The sequence below is a fragment of the Falco cherrug genome, chromosome 1 (genome assembly GCF_023634085.1).
Source record: "Falco cherrug isolate bFalChe1 chromosome 1, bFalChe1.pri, whole genome shotgun sequence".
Classification (NCBI taxonomy): domain Eukaryota; kingdom Metazoa; phylum Chordata; class Aves; order Falconiformes; family Falconidae; genus Falco; species Falco cherrug.
Genome location: NC_073697.1, coordinates 109,680,788 through 109,699,494, shown reverse-complemented (window position 1 = coordinate 109,699,494; position 18,707 = coordinate 109,680,788). Strand labels below are relative to the sequence as shown.

At 49.0% G+C, this 18,707-nt stretch overlaps 1 protein-coding gene across 2 annotated transcripts in view; it reads right to left on the bottom strand.

The window, feature by feature from the left end:
* The window catches only part of NXN (nucleoredoxin), a 54,045-nt gene that overhangs the window by 15,856 nt on the left and 19,482 nt on the right, over positions 1-18,707 (bottom strand). Inside the window, exons 1-2 of one of the 2 annotated variants that reach the window (XM_014280332.3) lie at positions 6,363-6,512; positions 143-260 (exon numbers count right to left, since the gene is read on the bottom strand). In XM_014280332.3, coding sequence (XP_014135807.1) covers positions 143-260; positions 6,363-6,368 — 124 coding nt within the window. In that variant the 5' untranslated portion in view covers positions 6,369-6,512. Of the gene's footprint in view, positions 1-142; positions 261-6,362; positions 6,513-18,707 lie in introns of those variants that run through there. The other variant, XM_055718869.1, reaches the window with a different exon arrangement.

The following is an 18,707-nucleotide window of genomic DNA, read 5'->3' as shown; positions in this document are numbered from 1 at the left end:
ATACAGTGCCTCTATTAGTTAAGTATGACAATAGTTGTTTGTTTGGGTTTTTTTCCCCCCTCCACAGCAATTCAGAATGAACTGAAATGAAAAGGCGGCTGTGTGCCCATGTCTGTATGGCACACAGGACTCCAAGTCTTACCTTCTGGGTCGTCTCGGATGACCAGGAGGCCATTCCTGCAAACCACCTTCCCGGTGGAGGCATCAATAAATATTAGGGAAGGAATGTTGGAGACTCTGTACTTGTTCCACAGCTTCAGCTATAAAAGAGATTGGGAAAGGAGAGGAGAAAGGTGAACTTCATGGTGTGAAAAGGAAGATTTTGGAGCATTAGCATCTTTCAGACCAGAAGTCAGAGCTAAGCGAAAAACAGAGCTGGGGCTTCAAGCAATGCATGTGAAGGCACATGAGAGCATCCCTTCAGAGCTTCTGGGCCAGTCTGGACCTCCAGCACCTTCACAGACCCACACCATCAACACCATCCCCTTGGTACCACAGGTGAGACCACTGTTTGTCTCACACCTGCTGCAGGCTTGCCTGTGAGTGCAGGTAAAGCTTCTCCTCCTGCTGCCTTTGCCTCTTTGCAAGTAAAATGAAGATAATATTTACCATACTTTGAGGTCTTTGTTTAGAAGACGTGGTAAGCGTAAATACTTTTAATGCCACTTCTCTGAAGCAATTTGTAATGCTTCCCTGGCTGTTTCCTCCCCTCCTTTCTCAACATTCATTAAACAAACCAGCAATCCCTGCCAAGACGCAGCCACGCTGAAAACAAGGCCAACACACAGAAACACAATTCTTCTGCAACTGGGGCTTCCCGGGTTTGTCCCCAGGAGCTGATTCACGGGTTTGACATCAGCCTGGGGGCCACACAGCCCAGCACATCTACCCTGTACTGCAATGGGCAGAAGCCATGCAAGCTGCAGTGACCACGTTTTGGATGTCCTGGTCTAGATGTTGCTGTCTGCTGGTCATTATATTTTGCAGCGAGCTCAGCTCCACACCATGCCAATGACTGAGTGCCCTGGGTGTCACATGGTCCTGGCTTGACATTTCTAAGCATATGCTTCTGGCACAGGATAATTTGGAGCTTAACCCATGTACAGAAGCTCACTGGGATGGGGAGGAATAAGACGACGACAGCTGCTGGCACGGCCCAGCCTGCAGGTGTGGGCTGGCTGTGGCTGGAGGAGCTGGTCTCCCCACCGTGCACAGAGGAGTTGCTGTGATCACCACATTTCCTTACATTTCTCCAAGCACTTCAACCTAAACAGTTCAGTGGTGAATTATCAAACTCTTACAGAAAAGCCAAACCATAGCTGAGAGCCAGAGGGGAAGGAAATGAATCACCACCTTCCCCTAACGTCAAGCTCTGCTCTGCAAAGCCCCTCAAGCTCTGCGTGTTTACAGTTCGCATGGGCTTGGAGAATAAAACCCAGCCACGGGAGAAGGGGAGGAGGGGACCCATCAAGAATCCCACCCAGCACTAGCAAGGCTTCGAGCACAAGAGCTGGAGAAAGCCTTACACAACATGATGCTGCTTCCATCAGTATCTCATGTAGAAACTGGACCTGGGTGTTTTTCCAGAGAAAGAGGCCACGCCATTCCTGACTTCCGAATAGGGGCAATCCCATTTCCTGAGATGGGAATGATCCGGGGATGAGGCAATGAGGGCAGGAATGAGATGCGATGTGCAGATCTCACCAGAGATCTAGCTGAGGGAAAGTCACATCCACATTCAGGTTTTAATGTCACTGTATTAAGTGTTTCTTCCAGCACCTTTTTATAGAAGATGTATCTGGATGAGTGACAGGAGTCAGCCTGCTTGCAAGGGGGTGTTTGCAAAATGCTCTTTGTTCTGAAGGAAAGCATCACCACTGATCTAGGAAGACTTCATTAACCTCTATCTGCCAGGACCTAGACAGAGGCAAGGTTTTGTGTCCTGCCCACCAGCCTTCAATTTCCAGTAGACTTATTTCTTGGGACAAGCCGACTTACTCACATCATTCACAATGCCGATTCACAAACCAAATGGCCTTGGGCGTGAAAAATAAAAAGGAATCATACTAAATGCAAACCAGCCCCCTCACAACAAGTACGATCAAACCACAGAAGGTAAAATATATTTCTGTGAAGTTTAAAGGGTGCGGAAAAGCTCTTTGTAAGGATCACAGGCATTTAAGAGAGTGTTGCAAACAATGAGGAAATTACAACTATCAATTGGATCGTTCTATTTAAATAGTTGCTTACATTACACTTCATTTTGCCAAGTCCTTTGTATAAGGGCAGCAGCTCCCCTGGGGCACTACGGCAGGTCATGGCAGTTTTGCTTGGCTGGGGAAGCAGCAGGGTCTGCGCTTCAGAGCCAAGAGGCTGCATCGACTCGCTGTGCTCAGAGGGACGGCGCTGGGACATCCCAGGTAAGGAGGTAAGACCAAACCCAACTCACTCACTGGAAGCACTGGAGCAGCACATGGCTGGCTCCAGGCAGTCTGTGAGGTCCAGCAGGCAAAGCAGCTCTTGCCAACATCTGCCCCTGGTTCTTCTCGGGATATGTAAGCCATCCAAACTGCAGGGAGTGCTCTTGGCTGGTAACCTACAATGCAGACACTCTGTCCCCATGAAATGGAGGGTTGCCACTTCTAACTCATCATTGAGGGTCCACAGGAGAAAGCCTCAAACAAGCAGGAAGCTACGTGTGTCTTGAAAGGGTCAAAAAACATCAAAAAAGGTCAATGTGACATCTGCTGCTGCTGGGGGCACGCATCCATCACTGGGCTCCAAGACTTGAACCCAATGAGTGTCATGTCATGCTCAGTCACACCTTGGGTGAATGAGAACAAGCAACCAAAATTGCAAGGTTTTACCTTACATCTGTGCAAAAGCTGCAGCTCCCAGACACCACAACTCACCATCTCAGGTCACAGCAAAACTGTCAGAGCTTCATACACACTGAGCAGCACTTACTATTTGCAGTGTTTCCTGCCTGGGTTATCACTGAAACCCATCATACAACACCAACGAAGTAACATGACCACTGCACGTAAGACAACTGGAACTGGGTTGCCATTTTAAGGCCGGTTATAAAAGGCTTGAATTGGATTGAATTAGTGGTCTTGATGCGCTAACCATACCAATTTTGCTGTCTGCGTCAAAAAGTACATGAATGTGCTGTTTCAAGTGGGAGCACTTTGGTCTGATGATTCTGCTGTGCGCTAGGAAAGCTGATGGGGAACAAGAAACGCATGCGCTGCAGGCTGAGTGCCAGGATCCACCACCATTCCCACCGCTCTGGCTCTCTTCAGCCAGACTCAGCTGTCCAAAGCCTGTCAGACAGTTCTGAAGGAAGCCTGATGGTTCCCTTTACTGCAGGTCTGACCTGAAAGAGCAGAACCTAGCTAGGAAATGGGCTGGTTCATTTTAGCTGGGCTTTTTGGGTAAAATAGCTCACCATGGGATTCCCACAACACACCATGATTTCACAGCTGAACTGCAACTTCCAGCAAAGACATCTGATCTCCACCTACAGCCTCCGGACACCAGGATGACCTAACCCGTCTTGTGGCAAACTGTTGCACCAGTTAAGTCTTTCTTGGGGTAAAATGCTGAAGATTTGCACATGCACAGGTTCTGGAAAGGAGATGAGTTCCTCCTTGGTCCCACTCAGCATATGGTTGTGGTCCACACAGGAAGGGGAGCCCAGGAGAAAAAAGGCATCCCGTGTACAAGTACCAGCACAGCTGCACACCTTGCAAAGGAGTCCGTGGTGGGCAGGGTGTGGGATGTGCAAAACAAATCATAACTTGCTCTGAAACCACAGGATGATGGGATGATAGTTCAGGCAGCAGGGCAGAGTGCTGCCTCAGCAACTTTTAAAAGCTGTTTTTCCTGCCCTGAAGAGGATGACATAGAAATAACATACTCCACGCTCTGAGGATTTGATCATCCATTTAAAGAGGGGATCTCTGCTCCACTTCCCAACAGCTGTTGCAAATCTGTGGGATCAAGCCAAAGCTAACACAGATGTGGAAATAATCTACAGGCTATTCAGCCAAAAAGCAGCTGATCCTCTCTGAGTGCCCTTCACTCCTGGTTCAGGCCGCATGCCTGCTAAATTCAATACTCACCCCAGGACGCCCACTGGAGAAGGAGCAAGAAAATACAGCCCCCGCAAGACGCTGTACAGGCTGATCAGCTTTACAGAAACGTCTCTGGCTCCTGTGCAGGTGGTTAAGTACAGCAGTCCAGTGGAAAAACCAGAGTCACCAGATTCCTCTGGTAACCTTATCCCTATACAAAGCATCACCACACTGTCCTGGAGGACCTGGAAACCGCAGGGCTGGGCTCCCTCTGCAAGTCCATCCACAACCCGCCACGAGAGGCTTTAAAATGATCACTTATTAATTGAGGTCTGAGGCAATCCCAAGACGTCACGCCATGCAGCAGCACTCAGCAGCAGTCATAAAGCTGCTCTCCACACTGGCAGCTGGCTCTGTTACTTCCCCCACCCTGGTGACTGGGAAATGCCTGGCTGAGATGCATGTTGGAGAGAAGTTTGCAGACAGCCACAGTAATTTTTCCAGATAAAGGTGTCAGACGAGAGGTCTCCCCAGCAGCCCACGGCTGTTTCTGCGCAGGGCTGCCACCCAGCCAGGGTAGATTAAATCCCCTCCTGCTCTGCGCGTACTGGTGGGGAAGGGATCCCCTACTTCCAACAGCTGCCAGGCGCTATTTTTGGTTGTGCTGACTGATTTATCAGCCCTGGTCGCATTCACTTACTAACATAAATCCTGAGCTGCATACAGCAGTTAATGCTGGCAAAGATAAAGCATAACTACTTGCAGTGAAATGAGCCCCGGCCAGTGGGAAAGCGGTCCTCCCGTCCTCGTCAGGGGCTGCGTTTCTCTGCTGTTGTGTGAACTTAAGCTGTAAACGCTCTCACACCTCCATCTTTCACAGGACACGGAGATGCCTCTGCCCAGGAGAAACAGGTTTCAGAGGCACCTGCCCATACCAGTAGCAGGGCAGACACTGCCTTTGTTGCTCTTGCAGCCCACACTTCTACCCTGACCAGCAACAGCCACGGCTGGTTTAGAAACTCTAAGGTAGATCCCTCAACAATAATGAACATGTTCCTAATGTGGATGGCTGCTGCTTTCCACTAATGAAATGCAAGGCCATTTTTCTTCTAAAAAATCCACCCTTGATGGCAACACCCCCAGGGTCTGGGCAATTTCTCTGGCGAGGTGTTGGTTAGACCCCACTTTTCCAACAGCCCCACGAATGCCCATGCAAGAGCACTGCGGGGCTTCCATTACAGACATAAGCTTACCTCTTGCCAGCGTCTCCTTCGAGAGCCATAGGCTGAAACATGAAGTCTGAGGAACACAAAGCAGCACCCAAGTGGAAAAGCGCCCTTGGGCCAGAGCTGTGAGGACTGGCAGAGCCCATTGCCCAGCCATGCCTCCAGCTCTGCCGCACGGAGCGGCTCTGGGCTGGCGAGACAGCCACGGCCATCGCCACCGCTCTGCTCCCACAGTCTGGCACTGCAGGGGACCTCTCTGTCCTCGCCTGCTCGCAATGTTAAACTGCGGCTTTTACATCGTGCCTTAAAGGGTTTACAAGCACCAGGGGCCACCCAGGCTCTTCAGACAACAGGCATGGGGCTGCAGAACAACAAGCTGCTCCCTCGCCCCGTCGATTTAAATCCAGTTCACGCCTGTCCCTTTGATTCAATCTCAGCTTGGGCAAAAGCTCCTCTCCCAACCCTCTCTCACTGCTCCTTTCCTTTTGTGCAGAAGGGAACCCCCTCAGCAGAAGGGGACAGGGTGCAGGAACAACATGGAGCCAAGCAGAGGGGGGAAGCACCAAGGGCAGATGCTGCACGCCAAGGTCTGACCTTGTGACACAGAGGAGACCGAGAGAGGCTTGGGATAAATTAATGTCTGTTGTGCTGCTGTTTCTCTCTGAAAGCAAATCAAAATCTAATTACAAAATACAATGGTGAGAGAGATGTCTGCTCTGAGAACGTTAATGAGCTGAGGAGGGAGGATTTGGAATTGCAATAAAGAAGATTGATGTGAACGGCTGAGACCGACAGTGCAGGGCATGAGGGCTGCTGGTGCATACAGACCAGTGGGCAGCTGGGGCCACTGCGTTATTGTTCCACTCTGTCCTCACATTGTCCACGACGGAAAAAAGCCCAGTTTTAACTAAGGATTTTAGAAGTTTTAAAAGGACCGGTTTCCCCCAGCAGTCAGCCTGGAAGCACCTGCTGTGGATGTTCCCCCCACCAGTCACCAGCCATATGACTCAGTGCGAGCAAAAAAGAAAAAAAGCAAAGCAAAAGTCCGGCTTCTCACCTCCATCTTCTCGCTGTGGCTCCATGGTGGGAGACTGGCACAGCATGGTCCAGCGTGGCCGCCTGCATTGCCCCGCAGCCGGCGGGGGGGCAGGGGAGACCCTGGCAGGAGCTAGCTTGCAACCCAGGGCTTTTGTTCTTCCAACCACGAAACACAACGGCAAAAGCTTTGGAGCTGAAGCGGAAGGAAATCCTCTCCGCAGGGTTTTCTGGCAAGGCAGCTGCCAGCGGAGGGCTACCCTTTGTTCCCCCGAGGAGCTCCATAGCCAAAGCCCTGGGGTGAGGGACCCGGGCCAGCCCAACCTCACGTCCTGGCTCTCTCACTTGCTCCCATATTCTTGCTCTTACTGCCCTCATCGCTCAGCACTGGCACCATTGCTCTTTGCAATTTCCCAGGCTAAGTCATCCAACGGACTGCGAGCTGAGCATTTTATTTGAGGGCAAAGCAGCATATGGCTGGCACATGCGCCCGGCTCACAGCACAAGCTGCCTCCTCTCCTTCTGACGCACACACAGGCTGACAGGCTGGATACTCCACAGCCCACATCTGATAGGAAAACATTTAATTTGAGTAGAACTGAAGAGCGGTTAACATGATCTATGGAGAGGAAAGCCCCAGGGCCTAGAGCAAACATGAGAGGTGGCCTAGCTGTTTTACACGTACAAGTTTCAAAGAGACACTGGGATGGGGGCTCGATTTGATCCCAGGACTAGGGCAAAGTAGCATTTGTCTAAACATACAGGTAACACCACAGGCAGCAAATCATGCAGGGAGGATGCTATAAGACAGGCTGGTCTATCAACATTACAAGAACGTCTTTTATAAACATCTTTTTTTCCAGATGTTCTTCAAATTGCATTCAACAGCTCAACGACAACGCAGAATTTAAGGATACAGCATCATACCCAGCACTAGGAAATACACCTCCATGTGTTTCTAAGAAATGCTTTTTTTCCTCTACACATATGCCTTGCTTTAAAACGAAGATTGTATGTGAGCATCTCAAGATATTTCATAAACCATTTTTCTCCCTGAATTTCTTCTTTGAGCCAAGCACTCTCTCTTTACCCCCAGAAGAATGGGAGCACAGTGTTACCACAAAAATGAGTAGAGAACCCAGAGGGCCTGCCACCACTTTGAACCCACCTTCTGTTACCTGTTTTCACAGGCATTTTTTCATGCCTTCCTGGTAGGTAAGACAGCAAGACAAATGCATAAAAAGCAGTGAGGACGGAGGGAGTTAAAGTGTTTGTGGGAAAAATTTAAGACACATGTAGAAGTGTATCATATATGGCCCCTATAAATTATACCCCCAAATGACTAGCACTGAGTAAGAAATAGCTATGTAAACACAAAGGTAATAAGTAAAAATAATAATCTCTCTCCTTCTATGGGGAAGGGATATTTTTCCATCTGTTTATAGGAAAGGCGAGGGGTGGGGTGGCAGTCTGGGACGCTGAATTGAAGTTCAGGGTCTCTCCTGGTCCCAAGTCTCATCTGTCATTGGCAGCAGGACGGCTGCCAGAACCGCCGCACATTACAGCCTGGGTTTCCCGCCCGCTGCCTTTGCTTTTGCTGCTACTGTTCACTCAAAGGGAGCTGGCATCGAGCGCTGGTAGTAATCTCGAGGTCAAACGCCTTGCAAGCCCAGGTCATTAAGAAAAAAACACTTCGGAAAAGCTCCGAGTTTAGACAGAGTTCCCACCAAACACAAAAGCCTTTTAAATCTGTAGGGAAATTGGGATTTTTTGTTTGTTTAATCCATACAATGAGGTATTAGTGTGGTTTCTGTTTTGTTTTCAGCATTTAATCCGAGAGGGAACCTTACACAATCAAACCAACAAAATACTGGAAAACAATAGAGTATTTGTTAGCACTGTAATTCACTCAGGGGAGTGAGGGCTTCAGGATGCCATGGCACCAAGAGCCTTGTGAACAGTGACCTCCCCAGGACATCCCCCAGACCAGCAAAATGGGAGACCTTTGCAAAACGACCGAGACATCTGCAGATACCCTCTTGTGCCCACTGCTGCTGATGCACCCACTGAAGGGAAACCTGCTCTGGTTATACAGCATCTTTTGAAATGCAATAGCTCATCCAGAGCATCACTGCTGACACTTCGTTACAAAAACCTCCTCTCAACACAGCACTTGCATCGCTGCAAACACTCAAACTACTTAAAAGCAACTGCTTTCCTCCAGTTGTTCCAGTTGATCTCAGGAGAGGGTGCACTGGTTGGTGTGGCCCTCCCTGTAGCTGCATCCACCTCAGTGTCTCAGAGCCGACGGTGTCGAATCTCAGTCTGGCAAGCACTACTGATTTGCAGCCCAAGAAGGATTTTCACGCAAAGGTTACACAGCTGCAGAGCTAGAAAGGTCGTAACCACAGCCCCGATGTCTGCTAGCAGCCCACGCTGCCGGGGCAGCTCTGAGCTTTGCAGACAAGGCAGGCAATGGGCTCTGCTCACAGCTTGGAAGGGCAGCGCAGCTCGAGATTCACTCCATAACCACACTGAGGTCAAAATACACTGGGAGCCAACCAGACCCCAATGCTCTCGCTCCAGCTGCAAAGAGCAATCCCCACCAGTGACAGCTTGGAGTTATCCCACTCCTCCCTGGCTCCCGGGGTGGAAGGGGGTCCCATAGCTTGTGCTGTCCCAGTGCAGCCACAGCGCTTGACTTCTCCTCTGGAGCCATAACGTCTATCCTGTGCAAACATCCCACCGCCAAAACCGCTCTGGGCTAAACCACCGATGATAACATGCTTTCGATGATAACATGCTTTCAGAGCCTCCGTGTCCTCTTAACACACTTCACAAGCACAGCTGAGCTCCAGAGCTCAGTGCCCTGTGGGGAAGACCATCAGACTGACTCGTGGCACAGGCAGGATGGATGTAACGGGTCAGGCTGCCTGGAAAATGCCCTCCTGCTGAGCACCTCTCCTCCTCCTCCTGCTCCCCAAACTGACACTCAGCCCCTCAGCAGAAAGGCTGCAAGGGCTGGCAACATAAACCTGCCCAACACTGAGCCACTGTGGATCGCACGTTCGTAATTAATCACCTGCACACATTAAAAACCAGAGCAGAATAAAGCTGCCCACAGCTCAGATGTTCTAATAGCTCAATGGCAGCACAAGCCAGCAGACGGGAAGCTGGAGAAGCCATTTCCCCACCCAACTGCTCCTTCGCAGAGGGGCTGTCCCATTGCGCTGTGCTCCAGCAAAGCTGGTGGCATTAGCTGCGAGGAGAAGGCAGAGGGACAGGGAAATCAGGAGGGCCACGGGCAGGAGCAGAGACGTGGTATGGGCTGGGCACACAGGCAGAGGAGGGATAATCAGTGCCGGGTGAGCGTGGAGGGGGCCAGGGAGACAGAGCTGAGGGGTTTACAACATGCACACATGGTGGGCCAGGTGCAGGACAAGCGAGGGAACCTGATCTGGCCCACAAAACCAAGACACAAGAGGCCCCAGCTCAGAGCCACTGACCGGGGAGGAACGAGACAGCAGGCTGGGGCTCCCTCTTCTTATTTTAGGGTTTGAGCAGCGTGTCTTGCAACTGCTGAACCAATTAAAAAGATGAACAGGGATGGTGATAAATCAGTAGCAAGGTCAAAAGCTCCAGCTACCTCCTGATTTGACTGATGGAAGTCCCAAAATACATAGTTTCTCAAAGGGACAAGTGTCCATGAGTCAGCACATGGATGAAATACAGCACCGGGAAGGCAGGACCGACCCCTGGTGCGAGCAAGCCTTGAGCACGGCACGAAGGCAGCCACAGCCAAACAAGAGGCTGCTGCCAGGAACTGATGACAACGCAAATCCCACAGGGGCATTCAGAATGTCAGATAAGATGAGGCGTATTAATTCCCTCCACTGACAGCCAGCCCCAGCTGGAGGGGGAGGCTTGGAGACTGCAGCCTTCAGCGAGCCGAGGGTGCCTGGTGCCTGCTCTGCCACCGAGGCTTCAAGCGGATGGTGAACCAGGAGGTGACGCGGAGGGCTGGGTGGCGGGAGCACTACCTTGTCTTTTTGATGAGAATAGGGGAGATTCTGTGCAAAAGGAAGAGCCAATCATTTGTTCTTTTATAAAATGCTGAAGACTGCTGTGCATTGGCAGCGACCTTCCTCAGATGTGACTGTTACTATATTCAGGGTTTCTGAAATGCTCTGGGATGATAAAAACCACTCCAGAAACAGTTATTAAAACTGTTTCCAGGAAATCGATCCATGGAGATGGATAAAGTCTAGTGCTTTTACAAGCGCTTCAACTAGAGAAAGCCCAAAGATAAGAAGGAAGCCTTGCTTCCTTGTCTTTTCAGCAATAAAAAGGAGCTGCATCAGGGGTTTATTTGACTCTGCAACATAGGAAACAACCATTAGTTGTTTCCTCAGAGCGGAGCTTGACCTGAGATGGGCAGAAAAATACCCTGCAAGTCATCTGGAGTTGAAGGCTTTCTGCCTTAATCAAGATCTGGATTTGTTTGTTTGTGTTCTTTTTTCATCCCATTGTTTTCTGTGATAACTGACCATTCAGGAGAAGAGCCCAGGCTAACAAAATCTACACTGCAGGAACAGAAATTTTACCCAGGAAGAGAGCCCAAAGCACTGTGGAAGCACGGTCTGCCTTCTCATCCCCACTCCAGCCTCAACACTAGGAAGCAACATGTTTGGAGTTGGATGAGCCACACAAAACGCAAGCAAATCATCCACTTGCATCCAAGTGGCTTTTTCCAAGGTTCTGCCACGAAGTTTCAGGCTTGGTCACCCCTTCCCCACCCCTGGGTCAGAACTGATTAAATGCAGCCACCGAGTCAAACTCCAACATACTCATCTTGTTTGGCAGCCCTGCGGTTCGGCTGTGAGCTCCAAGCTTTCCCCCCACCCCCCTCCTTCTTGTTCAATTATCTTGCTTCATCTTTATTCTGTTTCCAGGAACACTTAGCAACAGGCTCTTGCAATCAGCCACCAGCAGGCGAGGATCTGAGGAGACTCTGCAGTTAGGATGACCTTTTACTACACTCATGCAAATTTTAAAGAAAGTATGTGAACAATTTGCCTTTTAAGTATCCTCCAGTTACATTCTCCAGGAGTTAATACTCCTTCTCTCCTTAGAGACATCAGAAACACCAGATTTTATTTTACACTAATGAGAACAAATTCTGCAGCTTAATCCCAGTTTGCTTTGTGGAAATTTTTTCCGTATCTCATGCAGCATGCAGACCCCAAACAGGCAAAAATTAACCTGCGACATCTACCCCGGCCAAGACCCACAGATCTGCTCAGATGCCACATGCTCACACAGTTGAAAGCCCAGCATGGGCTTCGGGGTGCATCCCAGCAGCCAGCCAAACGCTTCCTGAGATGGACAAGATGCTGCTACTTCTCTTGGCGAGCAGCTTCTACAGATCACCATCAGCAACTCTCACTCCAGGGCAGCTGAAGAGTATGCCAGGAGTCAAATGGAGCCATAGCATCCCAAGGAAAACACAGCAGTTGTGATCTCAGTAATTAAAGCTCATCAGCCAAGGCAGAGGAGAGAGCTGGTGCAGTGCTCAAGGACTCTATATTCCCACGGGACTCACTGTGGTGACACAGACAGAGCTCCTGCCAAATCCAGGGACTTTGGCAAGCAACACTGGTCTCTCCCAGGCCCTCTCCAACTCCAAAACACCACAGCAGCCACCACTAGGCTCCCTGCAGCACGCAGCATTGACACCTCTATAGCTGGAAACGGGTAAACAAGCCTGCTTTTGGCAAACCACAGCGGCAAACTCACAGCAGCCATTTTTGCAGCCACCTCAAACTCAAAAGGGTGCCAGCAGCTGACAAACCGACCAGGCAGTGGCCCTGCATTTCATCAAGATTTAAACCAAATCCCCAAAGCTTTCCAGCACTTTCCCTGTCGCTCAGTAATTTTCACACACACACAAGTTTGGAGATGCCCAGAAAGCGTGCACCAGGACAGCTTGCAGGCAGTGGGGCATCACTGCATTTAAGTCCTTTCCCCTTGAAATGAATGTTTTGAGGTTAGAATAAAAAAATCCTGTATTTCTTACAATGACTAGAAGCTGGAAGGAGGGAATGGAGAATAACCAAGGTACCAAGGCAGGCAGCTCACTTCCTTCTGCTTTCTGAGTGGTTTTCATAAATACGGAAATAATTTGCAGTGCCCTACTCTGGGATTAAAAAAAAAAAAAAAAAAAAAAAAAAGAAAGGCTCACAGATCCTTGATACTTCAGATGATCTTAAAAAGTATAATCTACTTTTTTTTTCTTTACAAAATGAAAAGTCTGAATAAGCATGTCATTGATCCAATTGCTGGGAACAGCATCTGGAACATCAATCTCTGCCTGAGACTGCAGAAGCTGCAGGAGAGCTCAAAGCAGCCAAGGCTGCCCTTGAACCAGATGCCGCTCGCTCTTACAGAAATGCCTGTGGATCTGTGTGAAAATGATTAAGCAAAATTGCTCCCTCTTTTTTGAACTTTGTAACTCTAAATCTGTTTTCTCTTAGAGGGCAGATGCTCATTGCATACCCTGCAGCACATCAAAGAGCAGGAAAGGCAGGAAGGCAGCCACCCCACCACACACCGGAGGGCCAGTGCCCAGCGTCCTGCCCGACCTGCCTGCACCCACCACCTCCTCCCCACCCTGAAGCTTTTAGCTCAGGGTAAAGAGCCAAGAGAGCTAAAAAAGCATCTTCAACCTTTGGTCTCCTCTTAGTGACTCTATGCAGGATGCCAACCAGGGGCTATTCCAGCAGCAAGAGCAGCAAGAGTGATGTGTTTCTGTAGGGAATTCTCTTGGTGCTTCAGAACTCAACTCCAGCTATTGCAGCACTCCAGGGAGACCCTGTCGGGTGCAAATTCTCTGACATTCCTTCCCTGTCAGTGCCTGAGTGTTCAAAGCAGAACACAAGGGATCAGCAGTCCCCGCCTGCACCCAGATCCAGCCAGCATCTTCTTCAGACGCTCATTAACAAAATGACAACATTAAGACAGCACTGCACAAGGTGCCAGGAGCCTCTCAATCGTCCATGAGAGGTTCACAGGAGAGACAGGAGAAGGAGGACTTGCCAAGGCAGGACTGCTTCGGGGCAGGGACAGGAGCTGCTCCAGGGTACAGCAGAGCCAGCCCTGCTCCTGCTCTGTCCCAGCACAGGAGCTCCACATCTGCCATGTAAAGTCAGTTCTAATTGCACCGTGCATGGGTGCCAAACAGCAACACCTCCCACCCTACCTCAAACAGGCTTTTTCTCTCATGAAGAGGGCAAAATATTGGGGTTCCAACAAAACTATTTCCCCTATCCAAGGGTCTCACATTTTCAACCCCACAGGCAGTTTATGTGATGAAGTGACTCCACTTTTACAAACAGAATTCACTAAACACCTAAAGTGCAATGATGCTGCAGTACACGCCCCACAACGAGCACAGTGCCTTTGCTCTCACAGCCTAAAAATCCCACTTCCCAGGACACCCCTCCTGTGCCCTCCCAAAACAGGATGAATATTGTCTGAAGTTTCCTAGAAACTTCTCCCTGCAGATTTGAATCTCAGATGCAGATGAAAATGTGCACAAAGAATGGCAAATGAAGACCATGAAATCCCAGAGGCTGAACCCAAACACCACGCTGCCTCTTACCCAAAGCCTCCTTCATCCTTTCTTTACTCTTAAACTCTATGGGATGATGTTTGGATCTAAAACTCCCAGTTTTTTGGATCTGCACCAGCTATGGCAAACACCCAGTGGCTCAGGCAGGCTTAGCAGGATGTGACCTAAGGGCCACCAAACCCCGTGCATTAAATGCCACACCCGATGCAAACTCCTGTCCTCAGAGGTAAAAGGCAAGTAACTGATGAGAGACCTCATTTCCAGACCCTTTCTCATTTACTCTAGTTCAAAGAGCTCAGAAAACTCAGGGCAATCACTCACCAGCTCAGATATTTAAGGAGGACTATGGGGAAGGGCACCTGGGAAGCGGGAAGCATAAAGCCAACTTCATCCAAGATGCAAGAGAGGGGGGATACAACTGGGCTCTTAAACAGTTTCTTTCAGGCACTGCCTCATCCATCTTAATCTTTGACTACCAAGAGATGAAAACAATTTATCCTCATTCCCTGCTCTTACTGAGAGGTTACAAGAAATAAAAGTAAAACTAAAACAAAGATCAATGTTACACCCCTTCTCAGACAATTTCCACCTGACCTGGACTTTCTCAGCATCCCTTTTATCTAGTGGAGTGTTTTGGCTAAAGCTATGCAGAGGAAAGCCATGTGAGCAAGCTAGTTTAAAACCTGATACTTTCATGTTTATACAGCCAGCTAAGCAGCACACTACAAAGCCTTTTATTCCAAGTCTCTGCTGACAAGCTAGCACTGATAAATTACAGAAATCACCCAGGAATTAGGATGCACAGGGGGAGAAAAAAAACCCAAACATGCAACAGCTCCATAGGTAGGAAACAAGGGCTCAGAAACGCAGGACTGGAGGAAAAGTCCATACAAAAATCATCCTGAGATTAGAGGGCAATTTGTTTGCACTAAAAGGGGAGAGCAAAAACAGCTCAAGATGCAAACTCCCTCCCCATGGTTTCCAAAAATTCACCAGTTCCAGAGGTGAAGGTAGAGATCTCTTCTCCCAAATTCCCAAATTTACAGAAAAAAACAAGCTGAAACAAGCCCCTGTGTGTTGGTGAGCAGCACAAGCAGCTACAAGCATGAAAAGATGCATGCTTCCCGGTCACAGAGATGCAACGCAGGCACCAAGCAACGAGTTGATGTCAACAGGATGCACTGAAGAACAGCCGGAGTTTCCAAGTTGCAGCAAACTTCCCGCATGGACCATGTACTGCGTCATGTTGGTTTACATACTGTGCAAGCAAGAGCCAGGAAAAATCCATCTTGTCATAACAAACCCTAAGGTAAACAAAAAGGCAAGGCCACGCATATTATCCAATTAAACAGGCATGTAAAGGAGAAAGCAAGCACTGGCCATCCATTCGCTCCCGATTTTTGCTGTTTCTCAGCAAGCACATACAAAAATGCACTGCTTTAAGCCCTGCATGAAGGTGATGCGGGAAGCAGAGTGTGCTCACCGCCACCCACCCACCTCTCAAGACCAACCTGCTGCTCTTGAATAAAAAGCAAAGGAGTTTTGTACGAGAAACCAGCATTTCACAGTCTTTACATTGCTCTCCCCCACCACGGAGCAGGCAAGGAGCATGCCTTGGCCTCCATGCAGACACATGCCTCTGGGGCTGCTTGGGGCTGAGTAGCTGGAACAAACACCCAAACCCAGGAAATTCCCAAGCTCAGAGAAACCAAACTGGAGCCAGGTGGTTTGTAAAGGTGCACCCCTACACAAAACCTGTGCTTCTCTTCAATTCATTAAGTTCTTGGTGTTTGCTCTGCATGCTATGAACTACATGCGGGGTTTTGCAAGGTGGTAGGGCAAACAAAGGGGAGTCTGAGGGTCCAGGTGCCCAGTCCTCGGTGGTACTGCTTGCCAGGATGCAGCTGAGGGACAAGGTCCACCTGCACAGACCCTTCTACAGTGCTCCAATATAGAGCAGCCTAAAACTTAAACACAGCTGAACTGGGTCATCTGTATCTTCTCCAGGAGCACTGAGGACCTCCTCCTCTCCACTGGGCAGAGCTGGAGACCAAAAGGTTAAATTCTGCACACACATATGTGGCCCTCTGGATTACTGACAATTTCAAAAAAAGGAGAAAAGCCTTTCTCGGGTAAGTTCTTGCTGCTCAGTTTGCTGAAGTACGTCAAGACAGCCTGAGCCAGCAGCTCCACTGAATGCTTCCAGAGTCCGTCTGGCATGCTGGCACCCAGCCCGCTCCTCCACTCCCGCGCCAACAGGGACACCCAAATACGCAGGACCTGAGTTTGTAAAGACAGTTGCAAAGCAGGAGGGAAAGATTTACCAGCTTCTACAGAAAGATGTTTCTACAGATAGTACAAAATAATTAATGCTTTTCAAGTCTGCACTTGCTTTCCAAGTCTGCACTTGCTCACGAAAGGAGAGATTTAAAGCTCCAAACCCAGCCCATTTGTAAAAAAAAAAAAAAGTCCCGTATTCTGTTCTGAATCCCAGGGAATCAGCAGGTAGCAGATAGTTAAAGCTTGAACAATGCTATTTCAGATCTGCACGCTGAAGCATCTTGACACATCCCCCCTTCCCCCTCTGCAGGTCTAACAGGAGGGCCACAGGGAAGATTTAGCATGTGCAGCGTTGGATTGTTGTGGTTACCTTTTAGTCAATTCAAAAGAATATTACAAAGTATTCCCCAAGGGAGTCCATAAACAGCAAAGGATTCTGCTTTAACTCCCTATCTATTCTTATCTGGATAATATGGCATTTGGACAAGCACTGCCAAAACACTGATTTATGGCAAAGCTGAGAGTTTACATGGCCAACACATGCTCTAAAAGCTCTGGATTTCAAGGAATAAATAAAAGCCTCTTCTAGGATATAGATGGCTTCAGTTATGGAAGCTTCATGCAGATACAAACCTGTTTTCAGGATTTCTGCCTCCCTCTCCCATCCCAGGTGAAAGGCATGTTTATACTGACCTTCCTCAACACTAAAATCAACTGCTTTCACTGGGTGTTCCTGCTGGTACCACCAGCACATGGGTCGGCTCATCTTTCATTTCTTTACTAATATTTTATAATATCTATCAGCTATTAACTATCAGACCACCTTCAAACTTCTTTGCTGACAGTGGCCAACATCAAAGGGAAAAGAACGATAAAAACTACTGACCAAAAGGAAAAGGATGATAAAAAGTACAGCAGACAAGTGCTACAGAAGACACCAGGGAGTTGCGTGTTCTTAAAAGCCCCTCAGAGAACAGTGTATTAAAAAAAGACAAACCCAAAGAACAGCAACTTTGCAGACAAGTGAATGTCGCCTAAACTAGTTTTTGTAATGGAAATGCTGAGAAGCACCTGAACAGTCACTGTAACACACGTGTGGCCATGAAGGGCTGACCACAGCCTGCTGCCTGCCCCAGTAAAGCTGTTTTTTTCCTGGGATAACAGCCCTCCTGCATCCCAGCCACTCCTTGGAGAGGCTGTGCTCAGTGTTTTGTCAAAGGGAGGGATGCCAGTGTCCACAGGGCATGCCTGGGTGGCAGAGTGGTGCACAGCGATGCTCACCTTCCTGCCAGGAACCTGCGCCAGCAGGTCAGCAAGGGAGAGCGAGGGCAGAGGAAGTGCAGTAAGGCTGTATTACAAAAGACATCCCGGAAAGGAAATGTCGGGAAGGTCAGGATCAAAAGGATGGTGCTACATCCTGAAAGATTATCTCCTGCTTTGGGAGTCACATCTTAAAATCAGGTGTAAAAGTAAAAAGGGAAGAACCAGTAGAGGCAGAAAATTTGGCGCCAGTGTATACTAAGTGCAAGCAAATACATTTTGTCCAGCTGAAAACTCAACCCTGTAAAGATGCATCCATTCCCAGAGGCACCAGGCAAAATTGCTGTCTACTCTGTATTCCCCAGGTGTAATTTACTCACTGATAGGGCTGTCACACACCTCCCTTGGGAGCCTGCACCACAGCTCTGCACAAAGGCACGTATCCTGCCTGCTGCAGTGGATCAGAATGGCTAGGCACAGCAGCAGGGTCGGGGAGGTGCACGCTAGGTTACAAAGAAAACCAACAACCAAAGTCATTTTTGACAAGGGGGAAATGCTGCATCTCTGCTGAATCGCTGTTGTTGGCTACACACCCTTTGGATACTGGCTACTTGCAGGCAAAACATATAACCAAGGATATTTGTTTAAATCCCACAGGCGGACACTGTTATTCTATTAAAAAAAATACAACTGGCATTAATTCTAAAAACTTCCCACCACTGGGACTGGGATTCAAAACCAGCACTGGGCAGTGAGGCCAAAACACACTCAAAGCAGACGCCTGCAAAAGATTCCAAGGGAAATTAGTTATGTGGGGTTTATAACAAAAATAAAATAAAATCCAACCTTTATAAAGACAGAAAAGGCAGCTTCCCTAAGAGACAGTGCTGTGAACACTCTTCGCAGATAATTCAAGACCTGTCTGGATCTGAGGCTTCCTTGGTTCCCTGTGCCAGTCGGTGTGTGCAGCGAGGTGAGAGGCAAACACGAACCCTGAGCAGGCAGCAGCAGCCTCCTCCCATCCTCATCCTCAGGGCTGGCAGGGAAGGGGCTACCTTGTCCTGATTCACAAGCCAGAGCCATGCCAGCTCCCAGTCTGGGCACTGGCTCTCCTGTGGTGGTGGAAAGGAAATTCTCCATCCATCCCCTGCCACACCACCAGATTCAGAGAGCTGTGGGCAGGGTGGGACAAGCTCC